Below are 21,285 nucleotides of genomic sequence, written 5' to 3'. Positions count from 1 at the left end.
CCAGTTCATTGTGGTTGGTACCAATCCTGGGCAAGGGGTCCTGAGTTGGGTACAAAAGTATTGTGAGCAAGCCATTAGGAGAAAGCTAGTATGCCTTGTTCCTCCATGGTTTCTGCTTCAGTTTCTGCCTCCAGGCTCCTTACCTGACTTCCTCAGTGCTGGAGTGTGACCTGAGAGTTGTAAGATGAAATAATCCATTTCCTCCCCAAGTTGCTTTTGGTTATGATCTTAATCACAGTAACAGAAGCCTTAACTAAGACAACTTCTAACTTACTGTACCGTGCTTTAAGCTGTCAGACAGCAAACGACTCTTCCTTGTGGGTAACTGGTAATAATATTTTTTAGGTATTTGTCCATTAGAGTATAGAATATGCTGAGTTAACTGCACAGTAGTTGGGTTATGTGACATCACCTTGGTAAACCTTACTAACACAAGAAGCCGTTCACAGCATCCACACCAGAATGTCCAACCACAAGCCTTCTTCCTTCTCCGCAGCTTCTGAGGGATGGGTAAAGCCACTTTCTGGGCTGCGTGTGCTTATAATCCCAAGTTCTACTCAGTCACGCAGTGCCAATCTCTTCTGTCTAGCTGAACTCCAAATATCACTGACCCCTGCTAGATGCTAAAGCTAAATGAGAAAAAACTGGGCACATTCTCCTTGGCATACTGGAGATGGCAAGCCGCTATCTCCAGCATAGAACCAACTAGAGCCTGGTTTTAAACACGAACTAAACCATCTTGCTAGTCCGAGTCAACCCTTGGGGAATTGCCCTAAAGGTACCCCCTGTGCATAGAAAACACCAAAATCAAATCTTACATGGCCTACGCATTCACACCCAGCCTGGAACGGGACATACTCCTTTTCTTTGCTGAACATTCCAACTGCTTTGTGTGTGGACAAAGACACTTCCGGGTTATCTTCAAACTGCAGATCCGAGATGCTGTCAAAGAGTTTGACAAGGTGGCGTGTTACCTAAGACCAGAAAGTTAGAAAAGCTGAGTTTTTCTTACTGTACAAAACCCCTCGTAATTGAGAAACAAAGCCATATGAAGTTACTAACCTTTATTCATAAATTTCCAGGATTGTCTCAAAATCAAAGTCATATCAATAAAATATAAGTACCTGAAATAAACCTGATGGAGAGGAGGCCAGGCTTCTGATCCCACCATGATACATAGCCTGGTGAGTGAGTGCTCACTGTGCCTGGTGAGTGAGTTACTGACCTGTCTTGATACATCACAGTTGGGAACATCCATTTTAGTAGAACTTCTGTGGTCAAACTTCTAAAATTCAGATTTATATTTTTGGTCTAAAGTACAAGAACACTGGTAAAATATCTAAAATAAACATACAAATTCAAGAGAATCTTATGGTTTGGGGTCTCCTAATGCCATTTATTCAGTGGGACACTTTGAGTCTCACGCATTCTTGGTACATGAAGAGGCTGAATGTTGTTTCCCTATTTTGATTTATTAGGTAAGTTTTCCAAGTCAACGTTGCTGAGACTGAATGGATGAAAGACTTTGGATTCACGGGTCGAGGACTCGCTAATAAAGACCACAATCCATGTTCTAGCCTCTCACAGCCTGAATTCTCCAGAGGAAACGGATACATTGAACATGATGCATCTTATTGAACTTTGACAAATTGAGGTTAAAATGAAAGATAAATACCAACAGACCTCTCACCTGAAGAGGTCAGTCTGAAGAAAAATATTTAACAGGCCTTCAAACACAAGCCCTCAACTATCTGTACCCTCCTTCCACTGACCCTTCTAATAAAAGTCATGGCAGGCCCCTACCTAGGAACAATGCCTAACATTGCCCTGGAGAATTAAAGAGGAAGGCAGCTTTTTAGTAGGTGGACTTACACCCAGACATCAGCCAAAACACACATCTCTTTTGGAGAAGACTGTGTCATGGCCAGAGATGGGCCCAGAGGAACCACCAATGGTAGGAACCCACACTCCTCTGATTTGTTGTATCATTGAGTTGAAGGGAGTTTCATGGTTCCTCAGCAAATTAAACAGAACTGTCAAGAAACCACTGATAGACCCTGCAAACAGCCACTTGAACAGACAGCTCTCCCTCCATGGTTCACAGTATCCCCAAAGTAGAAACAGACACTCAAATAGATGGATAAGCAAATTGTGCAAGGTACATACTGTGCTATACTGTTCAGTCATGTGAAAGTATGAAGTGTGTGTGTATGTATGATAGCAAAGACTGTATGTTGACACATACTCTCGTCCTAGAACTGAGGAAGTGGATGCTGAAAGACTGAGTTCCAGTGCAGCCTGGAATATCTAGTGAGACCTTGTTTCAGAACAACCATAGGATGTAGGTCAGTGGTAGAACACTTGTCTAGTACACACAAGGTCCTGGATTCAATATCTAACTCTGTGGGGGAGGGGGGAAGACAATATGAACGAACCTTAAGAACACTGAGTTCAATGCTAATAGCAGCCAGTCAACCAATCCCACCAACTACATAAGTATCTGCACAAAATACCAAGAATGTGCAAATCCACAGATACTGACAGCAGACCAGTGGTTCCTAGTGGTGCTCGGGGGAGAGACATAGGCGTGCAATGTAATAGATACAGAAGTATATTGGGAATATCTTGGAAACAAAAGAAAGGCTGTACAACACTAGAAATGTGCAAATAACACTAAACCGTGCATTTTAAGACAGCTAATTTTCTGTGCTATAAAGTTTTCCTCAGCAGAAAACAAAGGCAGAATATGTTCTGAAGCTGGGCAGTGTTTCCCAGCTCACAGGTCTCGCCTCTGTCACGGGTGCTCCTCAGCCTACACGCTAACTGGACTTAGTATGTAACAGCAGCTGCCTGAGCTATCTGCATGACAAGCCCAGCAGTATCAGTAAGTTTCCTTTGGAGCAACTTAATCTTTTAAAGTCTTCAGTCTTTGCACATTGCTGCATCCGCAGTTTTAGCATTGGGACAACTTCAGGTTTAAAACAGATGGGTTTCTGAGGGTCTTCCTTACTTTAGGTATAGGGAGAGGGGTAGGCGGATCACTACCTGGACTATCATATCCACCTCTGTCTCTGCACATTACCCAAAGGGCATTTATACACAGAACATCTCTGCAATAATCTAACCATTCACTCTCCCCACTGAGGTGGCCAGGAAGCGCACAGATGTCAAACGGCTTCTACCGGGTAATGGGCCTAGATAATACTCAATTGAAAATCTGCAGGATAAATGAGACCTCAGCCATCGGGCACCCTCACACATTATTGCTTTGCTCAGAAAATAATTTCACAACAACTTCTGGCCTTATAACTGCTGCCCTGGCAGTTGCCAGAAAATGTAAATCTCTTAACTTCCAAACCTCATGACTTGGATCTGGTGTTGTTGAAATCAGATGTTTCTTTCTTATTGAAAATTTTTAAGAGGGATTTTAAAAAACAAACATTTTCTGATTAAGTATCTTTGTATTTTAAATAATTAGATTTTTCTTCTTTTTGGTTAATTGATTGAGAAAAAGATTTTATTTTACAACTAAAAACATACCTCAAAGTAACACTTTCAGACTATTATTAAAGAAACTAAATTTTCATTATGCTCTAGGTTTGTTTCTAAAAGATTAACAGTAAAAACTGAAGAATGTTCACTCATGTTACTTAGGTGTTGGGCTGACTAATGCATACATATGATCCCAGCTTGGCCCAGTAGTGTGTGTTCATAAAATATAGTCATGTGACCTGAAAGTACATCAACCATCTTAATAAGCAACAGGGAAACTTCTGACAGTACAAAGACCTTTAAGAAGTTTTGGTAAAGATGGGCCAAGGAGACTACAAGAAAACCTACAGAATCAACTAACCTGGGCCCATAGGAGTTCACAGAGGCTAAACTACCAACCAGGGAGCATGCATGAGACTGACCTAGGCCTTCTGCACCTATTTAACAGCTGTGTAGCTTGGTCTTCATGTGAGACTCCTAACAGCAGGAGAAGGGGCTGTCTCTGACTCTGTTGCCTGCCTTTGGGACCTTTTCCTCCTACTGGGCTGCCTCACCTAACCTCAATAGGAGATGATGCATCTAGTTTTACTGCAACTTGATATGCTAGGACTGGGTGATATCCATGGGATATCTGAAGAGAAAAGAAGGATAGATAAGTAAATGAGGTACTGGGGGGATGGGGGCAGGATTGGGAGGAGAAGAGGGAGGGGAAAGTGAAGTTGGGATGTAAAGTTAATTAATTGATCAATTAATTGTTTAATAGAAAAATGGCAAAACATTACATTCTTACCATGGGTTTTTAATGCGTAGGGATCTAGAGAAAGCAGCAAAGCTATTTGGTACAGTGTCATTCAAAATAGTAAATATATTGAAGCAAGTGGGTTGTGGAAGACTTTGGTGACAGTGAACAGTGCTAGTCTCTTCTGGCTTGTGCAGTAGAAGTAGCAGCTCCTCTGTGTCTTGGCAAAGAACTCCTTTTGAGTTTGGGTCAAGTACTGACATGTTCTTGGAGCTCTCAGTGGTATGAGCCTTTTTATGTTTCTTAGGTAGGGCATCTGGCTTGTTTCGTGTTGTTTCTTGGTTTCCTTTGTTTTGTTTGGAATTGTGTTTTATTGCCTTGGTGGCATCACTTACTCTGGACCACATCATCCCTTTTGTCCCAACCATAGCTGTCATTCACAACAGGAAGCGTGTTCTTTATAAGCTGCTAAGCTGCATGCCTGCCTGTGTGTGCAGGCTCTCTAAGGGTAAGGTGCCATCCTCTGGTTGCCCGTCTTTCCTAACTCTGAGTGTGTTTGACCTTGACATCCACTTCTACCATTATCCCCAGATGGCACACTTTTCACAAGTCTCTGTGTGTTCATCTTCCCATCAATCCCGTCTCCACCATTCATTGTTGTACATTTCACGTGGAATATCCTAGGGACACTAAGGTCACACAACAATATCTCGGCAGCAGATAAACAGTGGCTTATTGCTGACAGCATTTGAAAGATATGATCTAACTCTTGCCAACAATGTTGTACATCTGTGATTTCCGTGGGCCAACGAGCCAGCAGTTAAGGCTTTACTCCACTGTTCCCCACCAGTACAGCAATGCATCTCAAACATGAATCATGTTGTCAGGGAACTGGATGATGTTATTGGTCCTTCTTAACTGAAATCTGTACTGTTGGAACCATACACAGATAGAATCTTTTATAAAATATAAGGACTTAACATTTGTTTTGTAATTTACAGTGCAAACTAATAACATAGCCTATGGCTTCCATCTGCTGTTCACCTGGAAAAATGAAGGGGAGAAAGATGAGATTGGTCATGTCTAATTCCCTTCTCAAACTTTACCATTGGTTTTTATTTCCGCCATCTAATTTTACATTTCTTTAGTGTTCATGAGGACACTGCTCCTTGCTAAGACAAAACACACAGAGCTGCAGCAGACCAGGCCTGGTGAGCACATAGGAGACCACCGGCATGTTCACTAACCTGTTTATAAGGACCATAATCACCAAATGTAAGAACTTAAATGCAGGCAGTTCTACCTATCAAAGCTAATTCTAGAATAAGACTTGGATGTGAGTCACATGCATAAATCTTTAAGCCAATCTGTCAAAATCATCAACAATTAATCTTCTTTTAGAATAGAATTGATTATTGGTGGTGATACAACATCACTGGGAGTCTAAATCTATTTTAGAGCATTTGGTCATAGCACATTCGCATAGTAAAACTTTAAATAGCCATCATATACCATGTTGCATAGTAATATGACCATTTTATTAAATACAAAGGACAGATACATAAAGCAGTACATTCATCCAGAAAGAGCACCCAGGAGTACATTCTAAGAATAGGTCATCTTAAGCTGTTTTCTGGATTTTTTTTTTGGCCATGTATATATTGTGTAATTTTATATAAGGTAATCTAATATATATATTTACAAAAACTGAAACTCATATAGAGAAAAATGGGGTAAGCCATATATTCAAATGGGTGAACTTTTACACAGAAGACACAATTCTTACAGCTATCAACACTATTGTCAAATAGAAGAACAGAATAGGAGGTTTGTGAGTGATTAGTCCTAATGCAATATATACTATGTGTATATTTACATACATAATATACATATACAAAACACATATATTATATATACAATATATGTGCATATGTTATATATATACAATATATAGACATATTATATATGTGTTTATAACCTCATCATTCAAGGCTCAGGGGTCTATGCAGAAGGGAGCTAGAAATGTTTGATGGCTTCAAGGAAACAGTGTTTTACAGACACAGCAGACCAGATGTACATATGAACTCACGGGGACTGTAACAGCTAAGACAAGACTTACACAGCTAAAGCCAGACAACCCCCCAGCATGGACAATGAGTGGAGCCATCAGCATTGGATTGCTGATGGGAAAGGAAGACTCAGTTTTCTTTAACAATGCGACAACTTGTATATCAACCATCTTTCAGGGTAGACCTTACACCCAAGGGTAGTTTTAACAATACAAACTGGACTCAGTGTTGGGGGGTGGGGGGGAGAGAAGGAGGAGGAATTGAAGTAGGGTGGTTAGGAAACTGGGAGGAAGTAGGGGAGGGGTGATCAAAGTAGACAGCATGAAATTCTCAACAAATTAAGAAAAGTATTATTTTTAAAAAGAAAAGAAATAGAAGACCATGACCCAAACATTTCTCATGACCCATCTGAGTTTCTCTTCCTCTCAAAATGGACATTTTCAAAATGACCAACAATAAACCTCTATAAAAGCAAACTCACAAATGTGCCTCACCCTCTCCTATGATGTCTGGACTCCTGTGACTTAAAATTGTGAGTTTTTAAATGTTAGCCTCTTGGTGCATTTGGTCTTTGTATCTCATAATGCGAGTTTGTGAACCCCAAACCATGTCAATGATTAAGGGAATACCTATGCAAATTAAAAAGAAGCAATGGATACTCACTCTCCAACATAAGGGTTGATGGCTGTTCCATGTCATATTACTGGAAGTTATTCATGTTACAGAGTACAGAATGCCTTTGCTCTCCACTGTGTGACATTCCAGTGTGTGAGTATATGGTGAGACACTTACTATTTTATTGCTGGAGCTGAAACTGTTTCCAGCCTGGGGATGTAGAGTAGAAAGGTTCGTATGTACCTTTTTCTGGCCCCATGTACATGTGCATTCTTGTGAGTATGCTAAGGAGATGAGCTCATAGATAATAATAAAGAGGCATATTCCTATTTAAGAGAAACTGTTGGACAGTTTCCCTGAGTATGTGTTCCAGTTTACACTGTAGCTCCAGTTATAATCACATGGACTGGACATCAACAATCGCATGCTCCATATCCACACTACTTAAGATTGTGAGTTTTTCGATGTTAGCCTCTTGGTGCATTTGGTCTTTGTATCTCATGATGTGAGTTTGCGAACCCCAAGTCATGTCAAAGATTGGGAGCATACCTGTGTAAATTAAAAGGAGCAATGGATACTTACTCTCCAACATGAGGGTTGATGGTGTTTCCCTCAGCCATCCCATATTCACAAGTCAGAACAATGACATAGCAGCTGACATCAAGGCATCGTCATGAAGGAAAAAATGGAGAAAAGACAGGAAAGAAAGAAGACAGAAAAAGAGAGCAGGGAGGAAGGAGGAAGGCAGACTAACCTCATAAATTAGAACTTCATATTTTTAATTTCACATACAACCTCTCATTCCAAAGCAGTAGTTTATAAAGGTTGTGATGGACACGTGTGCTTATAGCTATCTATGGAACCAATGACACATCAATGAGCTTTGAAAGTATCATTAATTACTCCCAAGATCTAGTGGTTTGGCATCATGGCAGTTCTGTGGCTTACAGTGACTGTGTTGGAATCCTCGGTTGGCTCAGCCAGTCCCAGTTCTCAAAGACTTGTGGTCTGCTGGTATCTACACCTTCTCTAACATGGTGATGGTGGTCCAGGTGATGGCTTGGTTCTGTGTTCACTAGCCGGGAAATTAGTGCTGACTCATCGTGTAGGGTTGCCACAGGTTTCAAAGAGCAGCAACAGGCTAAGCCCCTTTTGCAATGACTCACCGACTAAACAAGCACAGGGCAGTGCAAAAGGAGTAAGGAGCTTGACTGAAGAAGAGATGAGGTGGGGGAGGGGACAAATTGGTGGCCATTTTTACCATAGCATGTTTAAATTTTTCTTGATTTTTATACAATTAACTCATCACTCAATAATCTACAGATACACTACCACTTTCCTACTTGATACTAAGAAACTAAGGATTTAAAGTATAATGAAATGATACAGTAGTCAACAGAGCCATGAACTAATCTCAGGTCTATACAGTTTCCAAGTTTCTCTTCTTTCTATACCACCTGCTTTCTGATGAATGGCTAACATGCTCGTCTTATCTGGTTCCATGCAGTTGGCACTTCAGTCTTCAGACCTTATAATTCCATCTGGCATCATCTGCCTTTTGCTTAAAGCAGCTCCTCTAACATGTTTCGTAACACTGTTTTGCTGTGTGATGCTGTCTAGCTTTTGTGCATCTGAAGAAAACACCCTCACTTTTCCTTCATTTTTAAAACATCCTTTCTCTGGTAGAGAACTTCAGCTTGACAGACTTGCAGCACATTGAAGCCAAGGCAGCTCTGTTGTCTGATCACTTGCCTTCTCTCCAGTGTGAGGTCAGCTGTCAGCCATTCATTTGCTCTTTTGTGTGTTCTGAGACTTTGTGGGTTGTAGTTAGGTGTTTTGGGTTTTCTTCTTGGTTGTAAACAATCTGAACAGTTGTTGTTGCTTTAGTTTTCTTCATAGTCTCTCTCCCTCTCACCATCTACTTCTCTTCCTCCCACTCCTCCTCCCCTCCCCCTATCTCTCTGCCCCTCACTCTCCTCTCTTTTCTCTCCCTTCTCTCTGGATTTTTGAGGCAGGATCTCACTCTAGAGCCAAGACAAGCCTAGAATTCACTTTATATCCCAGGCTAGCCTTGAGTTTATGGTATTCCTCCTGCTTCAACTCCCGGGTGTTAGGATTACACCCAAGTGTTACTAAGTCTCATAAATTCACACTTTCCACCAGTCTGGAAAGTTTTAGCTGTACTTTTGCTTGCTGTTTGTATACATGGAATATAGATGTAATAATTGATACTCTCTGTCAGTCAGATCTAACATTTGGTTTATTTTGAGGTTAGTTTTCATTTACTTATTTCTCTTTTCTATTATGAACTGAATAGTATTGGCTTTTTTATAATACCAGTAGCCTTTAATGAAATGCCAGGAATGATAAATATAATATTCTCATCTGTGGTGGTTTAAATATGCCCTGAACTCCAGCAAATTTATACCCAATTGACCTTAAAGCCATTTCTTGCTGTTTTAACACTCTGGATAATGTTCTTCCTGTTGGGCCTGCATTTTGGTGTATTTGTTTTTTTTGTTTTTTTTGTTTTTTTTTTTTTTTCTTTCAAGTTCACCAAGACTAAGGAGAGTGCTAACCAACTTGACACATCTATGAATCACTTCACATCTCAAGAGAAAGAGGTACGCCTAATGCCAGGCAAAGCCCTCTGTGTCTCCCTTCCCCTCCTATCTTTGTCCCTGAAATCTGATTCTCTCCAATGTCCTTTAGACAATGCTCTTCACTGCATTTAAGCAGATTCAGTTCAGTATTTTATCCAGCTTTTCCTTCCCCTAGAAAAAAAGTATGTTTCAGAAAGCCCTAATCGTTGAACTCAGCTAAAGCCAAGCAGCCTTAATAAGCAATGGGAAACAAAGGATAGGTCTAGAACTCCTTACTGGCAAACCCTTATAACCTTAAAGAGGCATTTGTTTTACTTTCACATTGTAACTCTTTGGTATTATTGTATAGTATACAATTTGGCTATGGAAGGAATTCCAGTGATGGAGTTGCCTTAGTAGAGTTCTAAGCAGTGGCAAAAAGACACATTGTTATAGAAACTGTGTGTATTTTTTTTAACTACATTGATAGGATAATAAAAGATCATTTCCTTTGGATATGAAATATATTTATTTGAAAACTAAAAATTTAATCTTCTATATGTCAGGCTGTCTTGAAATAAAAGGCATCCATTTACAGTAGTATACAATCTCAAGGTGTCCTGCTGTACAAACACACTGCATGTGGCCATGGTTCTCTGAATAAACACAGTGCACATGGATGTGGGTCTCTGTGCAAACACACTGCACATGGATGTGGGTCTCTGTGCAAACACACTGCACATGGATGTGGGTCTCTGTGCAAACACACTGCACATGGATGCGGGTCTCTGTGCAAACACACTGCACATGGATGCTGGTTTGTGTACAAACACACTGCACATAGATGCTGGTTTGTGTACAAACACTGCACATGGATGTGGGTCTCTGTGCAAACACACTGCACATGGATGTGGGTCTCTGTGCAAACACACTGCACATGGATGCTGGTCTCTGTGCAAACACACTGTACATGGATGCTGGTTTGTGTACAAACACACTGCACATGGATGTGGGTCTCTGTGCAAACACACTGCACATGGATGTGGGTCTCTGTGCAAACACACTGCACATGGATGCTGGTCTCTGTGCAAACACACTGTACATGGATGCTGGTTTGTGTACAAACACACTGCACATGGATGTGGGTCTCTGTACAAACACACTTCACATGGATACTGGTCTCTGTACAAACACTGCACATGGATGCTGGTCTCTGTGCAAACATATTGCACATGGATGCTGGTCCCTGTACAAACACATTGCACATGGCATGGTTCTCTGTGCAAACACATTGCACATGGCATGGTTCTCTGTACAAACACACTGCACATGGCATGGTTCTCTGTGCAAACACACTGGACATGGATGCTGGTCTCTGTGCAAACACATTGCACACGGCTGTGATCTAGTTTGTGCCTGCCTAAGATCTGGCAATGCTTTTCATCCTCTACTATTCAGCCTGTCTCTCAGCATCACCATCCCACTTGCCAATATTGACAGTGCACAAGAACCATCTGTTGCATGCCATCTGTCTCCTTGCTTCAATGTAGAAGACTTCTTCAAAGATAAGTTAGCCTATTTCCTCTCATGTAGCCTAGCATTCCTGCTCTTAAAGGGCATTCTCTGAGCATGTGGACTGTTCATCTCCTCACTTCAGAGGATGCCTGTTGAATCCAGTTCCACCACTGCAGCCGTCTGGCACCCTTATTGAAATAGTGTATCTATAAATGAAGTTTGCTTTAACATATTTAATCTGGTACCTCAAACACATAGTCTTAACATGTTGATGAGCATACAACTTAATAAAATTTGGTTTGCATTCTTTTAACTAGTAAGTCTTGGAAACGAGGTGTGTGTTTCATATTTATAGAATATTTTGTTCAGAAATATTCATCAGAAATACTTCATCTGTTTTTAGAAGGTCAACGGCAGACTCAGCCAAGCTGTTGTGAATCCAATAAGGTTTCCCAATAGCTGAACAATTGGTTAAAATTAAAAAGCCAAGTATTTGGTTGCGATACCTCAAGTACTTAATAGCACTTAATGTGGCTCAGGACACAAACACACCAGTCATATTATAGCACTAGAAGCTTCTTCTTCAGTCTAGATTCATGATGGAAAAGTCTCCTATGAGCTAATTACCACATACCAACTAAACTCCCCACAGTGGATACAGGGAAAGAAAACTCTCCTAGGTAAAACCTTACCTGTCACTTTATTAGAGCCCACTGGCTAAAATTATCCAGAGTTGTCAGTTATAATAAGTTACAGCTACATCTTAGAAGGGCATGCAAGGGTATCCTAGTATCATTTAATTTTATTACTCTTGTTTAGTACACACACACACATTATTTTAAATAAATTATATTTAATAATAAATAATTTTTAATAAAGAATCTCTCACACATCACTACTGCACGGGGTTCATGGATGCTACAAGTATGTATAAAGTTTTAATTTCTGCAGAAATAAATAAGGAAGTCCAGTCTGTCGTCCTCCAGATAATCTACAACACTAGGAGGTTGGGCTGGATTTCAAAAGAAGAAAAATCTTCAAATCCTGAGCTAAACCTAGTTCAGTGACTGCCAATACTGGCTGCAGACATCCAGGACACACCAAACTGAATCTCTGGCATCTCCGCCCCAGTGCCTTAACTCAGGAACCTCAGTTCAGTTTCCACACCAGACCTCCCTGCTTGAAAAGTTCAGGCTGTACAAATTCCACAATTAACTTCAGCCACTCTCTTGGACCAACATTCTTAAATTAAGTGTATGGGGGGGGGGTGTGAAGAATTTGAGCCATTCACAAAATGTCAAGATGAGTTATCTGCTCACGGGGGTGCCTTTTATGGGCCAATTGCATTGTTACTTCACAAGCTGCCATCTTGTGTTATCTTGGCCACACTACCAGGAGCACATTTAAGAATGTCAGCATAAAAGGCAAAGAGGGACACGCTCTGTCCAGTGGTCAGAAACTGATTCTGATATTGCAGATGGGGTAAGAGAAGACAGCTAGGCTATACTGTCCAAATGCAGGAGACATAAACAGCTTTATAGCTAAGTGACCAAGAATTCATAATGCACGGTGACCTTTCAGACAATGAAGTGAAATGGCTCTGGATGACACAAATTAGTCTAAGTACCTTACTGATCCCCTGCGAAACAGGTCCCTCTGGAGTTGCTGTTTGTGCCCCCAAGGCTTTCTGATAACACAATGTTATTAACAGTGTGACAACATGTTAAATGAACTGGAATGACTCAAAGTTAAAGTAAGATAACAAAAAGATTTCCATGTGCCGTCTACACAAGGCTAGGGATGTTTTTGGAAGAAGAGGCTCTAAAGCTGTAAGAGAAAGAAGTAGTGGACATCTTCATGAACCATTATTTGCTGGACATGATGGGGCAAACATGAATTCACAATAGCTGTGACTGTACAAGGTCAAGGCAGTTGAACTGCCAGCGTGGACATGCAAGGGGCTTGTGAATCTCCCCCTAGCTGAGAAGCTACCAGTCAATGATGACTGCTTGGAAGGGAGAGCAAGTTTTCTTCAGGGATGCCCTCCTGAAAGACTACCCTGCAGCAGGAGGTAGTTTTACATCCATGTACATGCAGACAGCACTAACTGGACTAATAGTCAGAGTCATATAGAGACAGTGTAGGAGGAGAAGAAAAATAGAGGTGAGGGGAGGAGAGAAATTGGAGGAGAGAAATGGGGAATAGCTTTGATCAAAGCACTATATTATATCCATGCAAAACAATGCTATATATATATATATATATATATGCATATATATGTATATATATATATATATATACTCTCAGTAAAAATGAATTGTATAAAGTTTTCAAAGTATAAAAATATTTCTAAATGATTTCAATGAAATTACGTTTCATATAATTAGAAGTAAAACAACTTCTCCGGAAAACTGCAGACTCAACCAGAAATCAGACCACCTCAAAGCTGATAGAACAACTATAAACCACACCCTCTCTACAGCCATGTGACCTGACCTTTCATTAGTAGGGAATGAGTACCAAGTCATGGGATTTTGTCAACAGGGCAGTGGGACATCACTATGCTGGACATCACTGTGCCTGCTCCAGCCCTCAGCTTCAGTGAAGTTAATATCCTTAACACTTATATTTTCCGGCAGATCATTAAGGACAATACTAGTTCTAGTGCCAGAAAAAAATGTCTAGAATTGTTTTTTTTTTAAAGAGTATGATCATAATCCTATGAGTGAGGGTGGGTTACAGCAGTGGGGCAGACTAACACTAGCTAGAAAAGATACTTCGTCAATAAGGAGGTATGGAGGCACGTGACAACCACAGATGAATTTAAAGAGGTACACAACGCTGGCAAGTGAAATAAGTTGGTATCGAGGACATGTATGCCGAGTCACTGTGTGGTTTGAGTGAGCCTTTAAGCATTATTTTAATTATTAGAAAGAAAGCTAAGGAGACATCTCAGTCAGTGCAATGCTTGCCTTGCAAGCATACAGACCTCAGTCTCATCTCCAGAACAAAGGCAAAAAGAAAGCTGGGTGCAGTGCTACATGTTCTTAATCCCAGCACTTCAGGGTTGGCTGGTCCCAACACACACACACACACACACACACACACACACACACACACACACACACACGTACATTAATTAAAAGAATATGTTGAGCGACGACCCTCCCCTACTGTACAGTCTAGGACTTCATCTGAAGGCAAACAGGCATGAGGTATATATACACAGTGAGGGGAGTACACATGAGTTAGAGGGGCTAAGACCCTTCAGTGTGCAGTCCTACACATCTGAACACCATCTTCTCACCCAATATCATGTGCTCTTCCATGAATGGCTCCATGGATGGGGGATGGGCTCCTCTCAGGGGTAGGTAAACAGCCCAGAGTGGAAGGCAGTCCTTCAATGCTTGTGGAGAAAAGGAAACAATGTATTCCTGAGTTCTACTCTAAGGATAAGCAAGGAGAGCTGGGACCCAAAGGAAACAACCTGTGGGAGTCAGTCTCCAGCACATCCCTTGCTTTGACATCTGCTGAAGAATTAAAGGAGGAAGAAGAGGAAACCAGATGGTTGGTTACACTGGCAAAGGCAAGAACTACGGAGTTGAGCTGGGAAGATGGCTCAGGAGTTACCAACACCTGCTGCTTTTGCAAAGGACCCAAGTTCAGTTCCCAGCACCCACATTAGGTGGTGCAAAACTGCCTGCCACTCCAGCTCTAGGAAATCTGCTGCCCTCTGACCTCCGTGGGCACCTGCACACAGTGTTGCACATAAATGCACACAGGCACACATACATATACATAAACTTTTTAAAAGTCTTTTTTTTTTTAGGCTGTGAAAGTTGGGGTAGGACTAAAATATCTACACTAGGACGTCCACTTGGTTTCCCATCAGGATCTGCGATCATATTCCACAGCACTCAGCATATGGATCCTCAGTACCGAGTATGAGGGTAAACAGTAGCTATTGCCTGACAATCAGGGGTAGCGGAGAAACTTCAGAACGTGTGCCTAGCATGTATGAGGCCCTGGTTCAGTCCTCTGCACCACAAATCGTCCCCCTAAACTCTTCCTCATTATAAGTAGCCAGAGAAGGGAATGGACAATCACTGCTTCACCCAAGTACTGCTTGAAAGTCTGGCCTTTGCACTAAGATGAGCTGGGGCTGCCAGCTTAATCTTGACCGGTTGTTTTCAGTCTACTCATTAATTTTTAATGAGAAAAATAGACGGAGGACTTATGATACCTGTCCAAAGTGTTACAAAAGGGTCTGCTACTACTATAAAGGTATTCAACAGAGCACATTTGGGGTTAAAAATTACAGAAAAAATATTAGTATCTTATGCTTATTGTTCCATGGAATTGGCACCGTGGGCACACATGTTTCCTGTGCTTGAGGGGCTGTGCTTAAAAGGAAGACAGCATTGTCCTGTATGGACTTAAGTGTATTTGTTTTCCATGCGGGAATTTGAACTTGTATTATAAACATTTGAACTTGAAATGTCTTTGGGACTTGAGAGGTTAATAGAACAGTTCTCCTCTTAAAACTCCGCCCACCGGTCATGAGGACATCTGTGGGGATTATTGAAGTGTAAGTGTGCTGATGATGATCATGTTTGAAATTAGATTTCTTTAAAGAATCTAATTGCATGCTGCATAAATATGCAAAGCGTGGACGTAACCCAACCAAAGGGATTTTCTTTGCAGAGCCAACCCAGAGCAAGCATGAAGACCAAATGGTCTGCAAGCGACCCCAGAAAATGCTGTCTGTGCTAACTAACAATTCTAATATTTGTAGGAATATCTCACTCATATGGAGCAACAAGAATAGTTACTCAGTTCAATCCTCAAAGTTAAATTATAACCAAGGAAAAGTAACCATTACAACTACTATATCTAGCCAGCAGCAAAATGCACACTGTATTGGTAAAGTGCATTGTAAACAGATAAAGGTTTCACAGAGAATGCATGAAAGTGTCTAGAGAAAGATTTTTGCTTTTCCGAGGTATATAAACTTTACAGTGATAAAGCACAAACTTCAGTCTAGAGACTAACACTGTACCCTAGGGGTGGCCACCAGCACTTTTATAACCTTAGTAGATCAGTGGAGACGATGAATCTGAGGGACAGTGACATCCTTTAAATGTTCCCAGGAGGACAGTTTCAGAACTGGTACAGTTTGTCTCTGCTCTGAGATCTCAGATTACATGAGACAATATAAGTGCTCCTTTGCCCTCACTGTTGATGTGTGAATTTGGGAACGGGTGGTACATCACTTTTTTGCATGGACAGGGGAATCCAGAAGGTCAAAGAACAGACCTGTTCCCTGACCCAGGTTGCTACCTTTTGCTTAGCGCCAGGCCAGTTGCTCCTGCTACTCTCCCCAGCTCAGCCTCTTGTTTCCCTCTGTTGCTACATTAAGAAATTTAAATGCAGATTTTCTAGTTCCTGGCACATGTGATGTGACAGATGGCATCTGATAATGATGGAGAAACTGGGACACTAATCAGCAGAGCAAAGGACTTCCAAAACCATTACCTGCTTCGGCTGTGCTCCCTTGGAGAGAATGTCCAGCAAGTCTGCGGAGGAGATGAAGTAGAAGCGAGGGAACGTGACCCGCTTGGTTTCCAGGTACTCAGCTAGGGCTTTTTCACAAAGAGAGAGCCTGCGTGAACAAAAACCCTTCTTAAGCATGTCCTGTGCTTCTGACACTGACACCTACTGCTACTCCATTCAACCAGGAAGCTCACTATTTCACAGCTGCTCTCTTCCACCTTCAACGTTCTGCTTACAAACAGGACACGACCAGGCAGAAGCATGGCAGGGTTGGGGAACCCATACACACTCACGCACCATTATATACCAGACTTGGGTTTATGACACTCATTGCTTCTCTTGATGAAGAATACATTTGGCATTGCTCAACCGAAGCACAAATTACAGTAGTAAGCTACAACTGGTGCAAAGCCCTTTCCCTAATGGATATCTGTAAAACACAAGTGACGCTGGCCTTCTCTGTCATTCAGGGGAATCATGAGATCTGGAATTGCTACCATATTATTATCCAGAATCCTAGCTATTGACTAAATACTAACAAATGCATCTTATCAGGAAGCATCTTGTCTGAGCAGTTCTTTAGCTCATTTTAAAGCAAAAACCCGAATGTTCCTATGGATGCTGTTGGGGATTATATGTTAATGTGACTTTACAAATGGCCCTTAGGAAAAGGATTTTTAAAGCACTGAGATGTTCCTAAGAGTCATATATTTCTCAATTGAGAGAAAGTGTAAAGCAGGCAGGTAGCTCACATCTACAGTGCAGCACTTGGCAGGTTGAGGCAGGAGGATCCCTATGAGTTCAATGATATTCTAGACTCAAAACTACTAAAAAATAACAATGGAGGGGAAATAAATGGGAATATACTTTATTATATATAACATATACATATATACATATAATATATACACATATAACATGTACACATATATACATATACACACATACAAACACATATATGCACATACAAAAAACCACACATATACATGCGCACACACACACATATATATATGTATGCATACACACACACACATACACACACACACACACTGACTAAAGGACTATGAGTGAGTGAGAGCTGTCCTGGCTTTTAGCACACAGTAAGTATTCAATCAGTATATGTAGAACAATATGATGAAAGAATTGATCTATTATCAGAAATCTGACCTAATACACACAAGGTAACTAGAGAGCACAGAGCGACTTCAAATACATATAACGGTTAAACAGCGTTAGAATGAGAAATAAACATGTATCAACTGATCCCTCTGCTCCTTCCTTACCTGTGCTGAAAATCTTTAAGTTTCTCATAGAGGTGGGGTCTGCATGTTGCTTCCAAGACATTTTTTATTTTGGCTGTCTTGAACATTAACTCCTATGTAAAAGTATAACGTAAGCATTAGAAATTCATCCATTTTCCTTCCATAGAGGGGATTAAAATTTGAGAGTGTAACGGCTGAGTGAATGGTGTTCAGGAGACTCTAGGGATGCCTACCATGTTTGTTTCAGTATAAAAAACAATGTTTGTTAGTGTAACTACGCTGAACAATCATACCTGTTTGCCTTCATAGCATCTGTCATGCCACAATGATAGCCTTGAACAGTTAACAGAGATGGCAAGATTTGTAAAAAACATACAACTTCAGTTTTCTGACTATGTACTGAAATGCACAAATTGCATTTTATAAATCTAACACAGTATAGATTTTTTTTTCTAACTGTTGTATTTTACATGAATTTGAATGTTGTGGGAGCTTTACTAGAACAGGGCAGGCCTGTCTCTGACAAACCTTAAACTCGGCATCTACTTCATCAAATCTCTCGGCATCTTCCACAAGCTGGACTCGAAGATCTTCTGAACAAACAAAGATGCTTTCCAAGTGAGACCAGGTTCGCTGGACTTGCATCCAAGTAAAGATGACAGCGTCGGCTATATTTAGCTTGTTTTGCCAGCTTAGGACTTGTTCAATGAAGTATTCCACGTACTTGCTCTGAAGAAGAGTCTGCAACTGAACCTAAAAGGTAGCCAGGCACTTGTCATCGGATGCCTGGGAGACTCAGGGTTGTGAGGAAGGCTACCCTGCTTGCTTCTGTGTTCTTGCACCTTTCGTGGAACCCAGACAGGCTCTATCAAACTTTTATAAAATGAGCCAAAGAATGACATATCCAACCAAAGAAATGAGAAATTTAACATGTTTTCTATGATAAGATCATGCTCTTCTGTGTAGGCAAAATTCTCTGTTGGGGGCTGGGAAGATGGCTCTTGTTTTGCAATCATAAGGACCTGAGTTTACATCTCTACAAGCTCCCATGTAAAAAAAAAAAAAAAAAAAAAAAAAAAAAAAAAAAAAAAAAAAAAAAAGCTAAGTGTGGTGGCACACACTTGTAATATTCCAGCACGGGAATAAGCAGACATGCAGATACCCAAGGGCTCAATGGCCAGCCGAGCCTAGCCAGCTAGTCCCAAATCCTAGTGAGAAACTCTATCTTGAAAAAAAATAAATAACTACCACCTAATGTGTACTGGGGCAGATTTAAAAATTATTCTTTCCTTACTCAGCCCCTAGACCCTGCCTGTTCACCATTCCAAAGGTGTGTGTGTGTGTGTGTGTGTGTGTGTGTGTGTGTACAGGTGTATACATGTGTATGCATGTAGATCTCAAAAAGTAAAACTTCCTGTAGGCTTCCTCTTCCCTCTCAGCCAACAGCTATGCTCTGTAACATCTTTTTTATTTTATTTTTTGTTCTGTAGCATCTTGTTGCTAAGACTTGCCTTCGAAGGCAACAATGTAACAGTCACTTCTCAACATGCTCTCACTGAAATCTCCCGCCTTCACTGTGTAGTGACCTGCGGTTCTACTTCACTGTAAGAGTTTAATACATGTCCCACCCTTGGTTTCTATGCAATATCCTGTTGCCTTATTTCCCTGTTCACAGTCTCTTACCCTTCCCCACCTATTCTGTTGTTAACCAAATGCAGCTTCCCTCAAGGTATTGGGCCATGTCTCCTTTCTCTTTCTGTCCAGCTCACTGGATACTGACAATGGCCTCCCAACCCTCATGCTACACCGAGCCTTTGTGCTGGGCACTGGCTGACTTTTGCCTTTATGGAATTGATGCTCACACCAAATCGGTCCACAATCTTGGTACTCTGGGCTTTAGGTTTACGGCTCATCACAGTGACAGTCATTTCCTTCTCAGACATTCTCATCTACATTTCTTCTCACAAAGGTCTCAAGAGATGCCCCTCTCTTTAGCTTTACAATTGAAGCCGAATATGCTGTGCTCACATCTGTGTCTCCAGGCTTACTGTTCCTTACTCCCATGGGGAAAAAAAGTATATTCCAAGGAATCTAAAACAATTGGCCCTTGAGAGGTGGCTGCTTTCTGATGTCCCAGAAATCACTAACGTCATTGGCCCCACTACATAGCTATCCTTTTCTGGTGGTTCTTTTTTGGTCAGTCTATCCTTTAAGGCCAGCCTAAGCATCATCACCTCCCCAGAAGCCCAACACTCTCATACTGCAATTGGAAAGCCTCTGCCTCTCACTGGCCTTCGAGGAGTCTGTCTTTCCTTAGTCTTGTGGGAGTGTCTCTTCTTAGCCTTCTAGGAGTCTGTCTATTCTTAATCTCCTAGGAGTCTATCTGTCTTTTAAGTCTCCTAGGAGTCTGTCTGTCTTTCCTTAGTCTCTTAGGAATCAGTCTGTCTATTCTTAAGTCTCCTAGAAGTCTAACTGTCTCTCCTTAGTCTTCTGGGAGTCTGTCTGTCTCTCCTTAGTATTCTGATGGACTCTTTTGTGTCATTTGCTTTCTGAACTACAAGTCTCCTGAGAGCAGGTGTTCATTCTTTGAATGCCAAATGATCCCCACCTGGAGCCTGGCACTAGTAGGTGCTCAGTAAACAAATGACTAGAACTTTGTGTGTGTAATTTTGAAAAATCAACATCTAAAATTGTTAATTAAAATCTATTTTAAAAACCCAATTTACCTGGTTGTGCTCTAGAGTCTCAAAAAGCTGTTCATCAGTCTTCAGCAGTGGGGTGCCTGTTCTATGGTGAGGCTCATAAGAAAACTCCAGGGCTTCCCAGGTGTGGCTGACTTCAGTGATAACCTAGTAATTAGAAGGATCCATTAATTAAAGTATGTCCACATCAAATTCAGGTCCAGTATCTTAGCCATGACCCAGAATTCCCAAGAGTTTAATATTAATGTTAATATTTATAAATAAATTATATTTATAAATTATAAATTTCTATTTATTAATGATTAAAATTAACATCAATAATTTTTTAAATGTGACTGGCCTCACTTTCTTTCTCTAGATGATTCATGGTGACAAGATTGGGCTGTAAATGCCCTCACTGCAAAGACCGAGCGTCACACTAATACTGTTCTATTGGATCTGAGTTTTATATCCAAATGCCTGAAGGATTACAAGTACAAGAAGGTTTAAAAGGCCACACCAAGGGCAGATATTGCTCATATATTAGTCAGCATGAGATAGATGAAGGTAGGTAGGATCTGAAGGTGAATCTCAGGCTGCTAAACAAACCTAGGTAAGTTAATTACCTTCTTATGTTTCAGGGTCCCCTTCCATACACCAGAAATAATAACTACTTACTATTATGAAAGGCTAACTATGTTAACTCAGCACTTACTAGTGGTGCTTGCTGCAAAGAAAGCGATACACAGTCGGCCCCTACTCCCCTCATCAAGGCTG

General features: G+C 41.0%; 1 protein-coding gene across 5 annotated transcripts in view; it reads right to left on the bottom strand.

Annotated features, from left to right (window-relative positions):
- Window positions 1-21,285, bottom strand: part of Dnah11 (dynein axonemal heavy chain 11) — a 290,461-nt gene that overhangs the window by 194,718 nt on the left and 74,458 nt on the right. For all 5 annotated transcript variants that reach the window (XM_076920922.1, XM_076920924.1, XM_076920923.1 and 2 more), the window contains exons 25-29: window positions 20,554-20,676; window positions 18,356-18,580; window positions 17,849-17,940; window positions 16,548-16,674; window positions 819-974 (exon numbers count right to left, since the gene is read on the bottom strand). In XM_076920922.1, coding sequence (XP_076777037.1) covers window positions 819-974; window positions 16,548-16,674; window positions 17,849-17,940; window positions 18,356-18,580; window positions 20,554-20,676 — 723 coding nt within the window. The remainder of the gene's footprint in view (window positions 1-818; window positions 975-16,547; window positions 16,675-17,848; window positions 17,941-18,355; window positions 18,581-20,553; window positions 20,677-21,285) is intronic.

The sequence above is a fragment of the Arvicanthis niloticus genome, chromosome 23, assembly GCF_011762505.2.
Source record: "Arvicanthis niloticus isolate mArvNil1 chromosome 23, mArvNil1.pat.X, whole genome shotgun sequence".
Classification (NCBI taxonomy): Eukaryota; Metazoa; Chordata; class Mammalia; order Rodentia; family Muridae; genus Arvicanthis; species Arvicanthis niloticus.
The sequence above is the reverse complement of the archived record's forward strand: the minus strand, read 5'-3'. Positions and strand labels throughout refer to the sequence as shown.